We start from the raw sequence: 7,697 nt of genomic DNA, 5'->3' as shown, positions 1-7,697 counted from the left end.
GCAGTGCATCTCTCTTTGCTTACGTTCTTGCTATGCCCTTTTTTGGCACTTAACCAATGCTCGGGGAGATATGGTAAGGGCAGCTGTGCTTATAAAGATTACTCTTGCCATGATGAGTCACACTCAGTTCTTCCTAAGATCGTTTTCTCTTGTGCAATATAATGATGTAGCCAAAACAGGTTGTAAAAATCTACCTTTCCACCTAGCCATAGTTTCACAAGTACTTGCGACTTTATTGCCAGCTCTTCCTAAGTAATGTTTGGAAAGTCATTAAATCACCAATCATTTCTACAAAGAAATACCTAATAGAGAATTTTGAAATCTTTTGAAATAGCTATTGTCATATTACAAATATGTGTGAGAGAATTCTGTAGATTAAAGTTACCAAAAGTCAAATAAAAGAGAAAGAAGAAATTATATGGCTTTTTTTTTTTTTTTAAGGGGAATAATTACATGCAGGCACCTGTGTTCATAAAGCAATGTAGTATTATTCTTCTTCACATTAATAAGATATGGCATATTGACTAAAACCCTTAAAGGTAGAATGCAAAAGCCAGGCCATTAAGAACTGAAGAAATGCTAACCTTAACTCCATTGTAATTTACCTGTCAACAAAATTATCAGAATAGCAATTTTAGAGATAATATTCTAGGCACTGCCTCCAGTAATCCACTTGTATTTAATGAAAATATGCTTTCTCAAATAATCAAATATTTGCTCTAAGTTCTACTTCAGGATGTTTGTATTTGTTCAACTGAACAGTTTAAGTCAAGCACTCAATTTGAATGGGACTTGAGAGAAGCATGCAATTAGGGGATTTGGAAATAGTTGTTTACCTAAAGAAAATTACGGAAATCATTTACTACCAGGTGACAGTCAGTTTAAGTGTTTCATTCTCATTTTGTCTTCCCACAAATGCACATTTCTTAGATATGTGGGATTCTGTATATAGACAGGTTTTGCTCATTGAATTTACATTTACAGGGTTGAGGTATAAACAAACTACTTTTTCTTTCCAACTATCAATATTACATGTTCTATCAAAAAGGTTCCCATGAAAAAAGAATCATTCATGTAGGCTCTGTCTGTATGACTTCCTTCCATATTCTCTGCCAATTTAAAATTATCATACTACATACCTATGCCTAGCTTTAATCCAGAGCATTGAAGATAGTGCCTTGCCATAGAACAGAGCACAGGGTTTTATATATAGTAGTCACTCAATAAATGATTGATGAAGTCACTTGGGTATGAATCCTTGTATTATCCCTACTTGACTAAAATGATTAGTGCCATTTTTCACATACTTAGCCAAAGATAATAACAATGGCGAAAGCTTTTGCTATACTGGATATTTATTTCTCCCTCAGATTCCTGCCTACTTAAAGTTTTGAATCATCACCTACCAACCTGATAATCACATAACGAATACCACCAATGACTGTTTGTTCTCCAACTGCATCTTGAAAGAAAATTTATTGTCTTATACTGAGAAAAGTTTTGTTTGAAGACAAAAATACTTCCAGGTAGAACAAATAGTTCATTTGGAAATCTTTTTTTATTATTATCATTTAATACTTTATGCTTTATAGGCACAAATTCATTCTTAAGCAATGCTTGTGGGTCTTTTTATTTGAATTTCCAACTCTGAATAATAGTTGACATTGAAATCGTTCAGCTGTGTTACAGTCTCCCTTTACAAGAGAAAAACATTCCTTCAAGACAGGCTACCCACAAAATCATATAGAATTGAAAGATAATCTCCCAATTGCCTCAGTCTTTGTCAGATTTGACTTATGTATGCCCTGGCTTTGTAGATAAAAAGGAAGTGTAAGGTGTGTAGGTACAAAGTATTATCCATGCAAACATAATGTCCTTCTTTTATTTAAGTTTACACATTTCAGTATACATGGGTGTTGTTCTTAGAAATAAGAAATGCAAAGTGAGAGATTTGAGCTATCAAAAGGTGACAATAAATGATACAGTGGTAAATGCAAATTTCATGGTCAATACTAAAAGACCAAAAATGTCCTTCTGCCATTGTCCATTTTTTTCTAGTTTTAAAAGCTGTAGGGGGAAAAATACTCTCAGGAAAAAAAAAAAAAAAGAAGCTTTACTGCAAAAGAAATGAATGTAAGAAATGGCACTTTAAGTAGTGAAGAGATGTGAAGCATTGCAACTTCATAACCTGCTAAGGAGCAACAGCTGTACCTAATTTCAACTTGACGTGCTTCAGATCTCATATTCATATAGGTATTTAATGATCCAAACATAATGGTCCTATATAGAATAATTACTTATATGAAGGAGCAAACTTCATACGCATTCCTTTTTAAATGATCCTTCAAGAGAAAAACTGCGCTGGCTCTTTGAACAATGAATAGCCTGTTTCACCAATCCAAATGTTTGGGACTAAATACGTTACGTTTTAAGAGAGAAAAGTAATATTGCTGAGGTTACTTCTTTTTGACAGACTCCTTTTGTCTCCCCCCTTCCCAGGATAGCCAGTACAATGAAAAAAGGTAGAATGCCAAGCCAATCATTAAATCATAGTGGTAGATGGTTACAAGAAATACCAGAAACAAAAGGAAATAAGGTATTTTTGAGTAGATGTATCTTGAAAGCAGAGATTCACTGCATTGAGCTTGACTTTCTTCGGCCGGGGGACTAGTAGAGGCAGAATTTTCACATTCCTTGTTACCTGAAGAGCATAATGATTTTTCGGAGTTTAGTAACCCTTCATTGCCATGCCTTGCTTCTTCCTTGTTCTCAAAAGGTTCACTGACTAAAATCATTGGCCCTAGAGATTTTTCCACACTGCATTCTCCCTGTTGGAAAACCTGGCCTATGCATCTTTCTCCTCTACAACTGGATGCCACTTTTCCTGAGCTTTTGGGAACTTCTTCAGCTATAGACCCAGGATGAGGGTGCTTCTCAACATCCTGGATTTCACTTGTTGGATTACAATTATTTTCTGATTTATTAGAAATAGAATGGATAGCCATGGTAGTAACTGCATTCTCTGCGGCAGTTGTCTGTTTGTCAGATGGCACTGAAGTTTTAGTATGGTGATTAGAAATGTCAGAACCATTCTGAGAAGCTCTATTAGTGTCTGAGCTAAAAGCAGAAGGAGTGAGGACATCTAAGTCTGTTTTCATTGATAATTCTTGGACTTTCCCATCATCTCTATTTTCTGAAAACATTTTTTCATCTGTTGGCAACATTTCCAAGTGTAAATCCCTTTTCAAAGCTGCTTTATGGTGCCCTGTAATGGCCTGTAAGGATTCTTCTACAGATGTTATATTTCCAATGCTACTTCTCTCCCTGTCATGTGTCTTCCCAGGCTTGTACATAGACATGGTTTCTTCCTTCTTCATTTCATCTACATGTACATTACAAATACCTAAATGTGATTTCTTTTCAAAATCATTGTCATAGATTACAGCTCCTGTATTCCGTTGACAAAGGGTATAATGTGAGTCATCATCCCTCCCTTCATGTGGATCAAACACTGTTTCCCTTTCCTTGATGGGCCTGTCACTTCTTGCTGTCTCTTGAGGTAGCTTAGCAATTATTGCTTTTTCTCCAGCAGACATGCTTTCTGGAGTACTTTCTGATGTTGTCTTAATTATATAAGCTGTACCTGTTTCTGCTTTCTCAGTAATACCATGATCAGCTGGCGAAGACAGTTCACAGCTTACTGTTTCTTGGCAGGTAAACAATTCTGTAGAAGTACCTTTCAAACTCCTTGTGTTATCTCTCTTTTCCCATATGTCTTCACAATCTGCTTGTTTTGTGACCTGTTCTGCTACATTTGTCTTACTCTCTCTTGCTTTTCTCTGACTTTCTAGAACATTCCAACTGAGTTTATGCCGTGTGTTCTTCTTCTGATCTTCAGGATTAACCCAATCTGATTTTTCTTCTTCAACTTGGAAAGGATAATCATTCCTCAAAGCATTTTCATTTCTTGGTGAACAGACTTGCCCCGGCATCCCTCCTAAAGTCGTGCCTCCACTGGTCATGAAATCACGCTCTGGGGTTGTTACCACAACTTCTTCCCAACTTAAATGTGTCCTTGGTGAAGGAAACGTATCTGCTGTTATTGGCCGGCTGGGAATTGTGGTCTCCTTGCTCAACAGAGCAGTTAGGTCTTTGCTACTAGCTCCTAATACTTCCACACTTATTTGAGAGTGGCCTGTCTTCCTTTCTTGGTCATGGAAGTCTGATTGAAAATTGCTGTTTTCTTTTTCATGAAGACTTAAATGTATTCTTTGCTCTTCCTCATCCTCACCACTGCCATAATCTTCCCTGGAAGATCCTTTTCGTGTTGTTTCTTCCAGATATGCAGATTCTCCTGAATGGAAATCTCTTCTTAAACATTCCCGATTTTTTATTTCAATTTTCTTAGCTTCTCCTTTATGTTTTTTCTTAAGGCTGCCTGCCATTAGTTGATCTGGGAAGGGACAGGATATTTGCACTCTGCCCCTCTCTTGGGCTGGATTAGCATTATCATCCAGTTCTTTGCTGCTGACGCATAATTGCACTAATTCATCACTGCTAGCATCTCCCAATGATGGCTTGATTTCTCCCATACCTGAGGTAATTTTCTCTGATGGTTGATAACTACACTCATTTCCTGAGGAATATTTTTCATTGTAGTAAAAATCTCTCTGTAAGGAGCTTTCTGCTGATGAACTTGGAGACAAAGGCCTTTCGAACAAGTCAGTACATATCTCATGGCGGATTTTCTTCTCCAACCCTTCAGCTTTATTTGGAAAATTGACTGGATCTGTTGAAAATGTATTCTTTTCATCTCTGGGAGGAGTACGTCTAGTTCGTATTAAGCGTTCATTTATCTTAAGGGATGAAAAAAACAAAAAATAATGACCAAGTGATCTTTTTAAATATACAAAATGAATTATATAGGTTTTATTAACTCAGCTAGTAATTATCTGGTAGATTTCCTTGACTCATTTTAATTGTAGATTTCGTACAAACTCCTCTGGAAGCCGGATGTTTTGGGGAGATCTTTGTGGGGTATGATTTGGGAATGAGATTAATAAGAAAAGGGGCCCAAATTAATCACTCTCCTTCCCAGCTTCCAAATATCACATTGTATTATTCAACTATTCTTGCTTGTCATTGCACTTTCTCCTCACTAAGGATATACACATTGATAGCTCCATGCTAATCAATTAGAGAGCAGCTTCCTGGGCGCCCCTTGCTGCATTTATACTTGCTGTAGGTGCCCCCGTTACAGTTTCTCTTATTAATATGTTTTCTGCAAAGCCTCTGCAAACTATTAATAGCAAAACGTCACTCAAAGAAAAGTGAGGGAGTTAATGTCTCTGCAAATTCTGTTTTAATGACCCTCTGCCAACTGGTACTCAAATGTATTTGAGCTCTTCAGTGATGCCAACTGTCAGGATTTAACAGTGAGATGCCTGTGTTTTTTTTTTTTTTTTCTCCTCATAACTGACATTTGCATGATCTCAATAATTATATGCAAATCTTACGTCTTCCCCTTCTTCTCACATAAGGCTCATGTTACTTGTCAACTGCACAGCTGTCTTGTAAGCCAATGCCTGTGGGTTCCACAGATTTGGTTGTATTTCCATCTATTATAGAGCTTCATTGTTTTATGCATTAACGTCAGCATGGAGTAAATTAGCATCTAAATTACAGCTCCCTGTTCATTTATTGGACGTACAATCTCAGTAACTTCTAAACAAACTTTTATATTTGAGCCTGCTCATTCTAATGAGGTGTGTTGGTGAAGTATGTGATTTTTCAGGGCTCTTTCATTATATTCTGTGGTTTGAAAAAAAAAATGGCGATGCTAACTTTCAGCTGGTGAGAATTCTCACAATGGGTGACAACTTTGTAGTTTCTTAAAGTTGGAGCAAAGTAAATTGCATACTTTAGTGTGCAGCTCCCATATCACTATAGAAAAAGTGGAATGTGTGGGGAAAGAGATGAGCTCCGTTTCTTTTCTGTTTCAGCTCTCACACTGAAGAGGCAAACGTCATTCTAATCTTAGATGATTATGAATCTAGGTATCCCAATGAGAGGAGCTGCAACCAGATACAGTAAAGGATAAATTGCATTGTGTGACTCATTTACTGCTGTTTCTTCCTTTGTGATAAAAAATGGTATCTAAAGCACACCCCAAAATGCCAAATAGATTGAATGTTCACCAAGTGTGAAATTTATGATAACAAATTTAATACTAAATTGTACAGTACAGAGTTTGTTTCCTGTTTAAAAATCATGGCCCAGGCTATTTTCTTCTTTTTTTTTTTTTTTTTTAGTAATTTAATGCTTTGCAATGATACAAAACTATGAGAATCTCAGAAGGATGGAAGTTAAAAAAAAAAAAAAGTAAAGCAAGAACCATAGGCTTCTAGGATCAGACCGTAACAATCATCTAGTCCTAGTCCAACCCTCTCATTTTACAGAGAAGGAATTTATGCTAAGTGTACACTTGTCACAAAGATTAGAAATGCACATCAGGGTACTGCTACCTCTCCTGTAATTCCTAAAAACTATTACTCGGAGCCGCTGGTAAAGAGATAAGAAATGAATGTCATTAATTTACCACTGCAGAGACCAGAAGCAACATACTGAAATCAAAGTGCCTTGTTGATCAAGCTGGAGATGCAAGGACAGAATAGGCTGTGCTTTCACATTTACAAATTATATTAGTTGAAGCTTTTGAAAGGCAGGCATTGCAGCATCTTTGAAGCATAAATGGATTCATCTCCTCTAATACCGTGGCAACCAGAACACTTACCATCAACTCTAATTCTTTTTCATTATGTTCATCATGTTCCCTGTTTACGTCTTTTGCATTTTGATTACCAGTCTCCAAGTCTTCCTTGTCATCAGCAGAACAAACAATTGTTGGGATATAGGTATCTGAAAAGTTAATATGATTGTAGATGTGTGAATTTTTTTTTTAATTGTTAGCAAAAGAGACAGATTTTGTTTAAAAATTAAATAAACATTACCTATAACCTTTGAATCCTCAAAGTTATTCCCTTCTGATGTCACCGATGATTCTTCTTTACTGTTAAATTAAAAAAAAAAAATGTTATAAATATTTTCTTGGACTACATCTTTTAAATATTTTTTATACGGGGGAAACTCAAGCCAGTAATAAGGCAAATATACATTTATCCTTTCATATTTTAAAATCTTACTTTGTATTTTTTTTAATAAAATTAATCTTCTGGAATGAAGCAATGGTAAATACTGATGGTAGAAAAATTGAAAAATAATTCACACAATGCCATATTTCTAAATGTGTGTTATTCATATTAAAACTTATATAACCAAAGTAAAAATGCGTGTAAATGCAGATTATTCCATCATTCATGAATTTAATCTTCATAAGTAAGAACATTTTTCTCTTGTTTAAATGATAAAGTTTTATGAGCTGACAGTCCATTTGTGGTTGAGGAAATTGCTTTCTAACATTTCAATTATTAATTTTTTTGTGTTCCATTTTACTCAAAATTCTTTCAGTTGAACTGATACAATATTAACTCTCTCTCCAGAAAAGGAGAAAAACACAACCTAACTAAAAACTGAAAAGGCAGCTAAATTTATACTCAGTTAAAAGACTATATGTGTATTGCCACAGGCTAGTTTTATAGCCGAGACTTCAGATCGCTCATATGTGAGCATATATGTTC

At 35.6% G+C, this 7,697-nt stretch overlaps 1 protein-coding gene across 1 annotated transcript in view; it reads right to left on the bottom strand.

Moving 5' to 3' along the window:
- Positions 1–2,257: 2,257 nt before the first annotated feature.
- Positions 2,258–7,697, bottom strand: part of PPP1R3A (protein phosphatase 1 regulatory subunit 3A) — a 50,519-nt gene continuing 45,079 nt past the window's right edge. The window contains exons 2-4 of the mRNA XM_049894285.1: positions 7,011–7,069; positions 6,794–6,918; positions 2,258–4,856 (exon numbers count right to left, since the gene is read on the bottom strand). Coding sequence (XP_049750242.1) covers positions 2,457–4,856; positions 6,794–6,918; positions 7,011–7,069 — 2,584 coding nt within the window. The 3' untranslated portion in view covers positions 2,258–2,456. The remainder of the gene's footprint in view (positions 4,857–6,793; positions 6,919–7,010; positions 7,070–7,697) is intronic.

Source organism: Elephas maximus, chromosome 8, assembly GCF_024166365.1.
Source record: "Elephas maximus indicus isolate mEleMax1 chromosome 8, mEleMax1 primary haplotype, whole genome shotgun sequence".
Taxonomy (NCBI): domain Eukaryota; kingdom Metazoa; phylum Chordata; class Mammalia; order Proboscidea; family Elephantidae; genus Elephas; species Elephas maximus.
The sequence above is the reverse complement of the archived record's forward strand: the minus strand, read 5'-3'. Positions and strand labels throughout refer to the sequence as shown.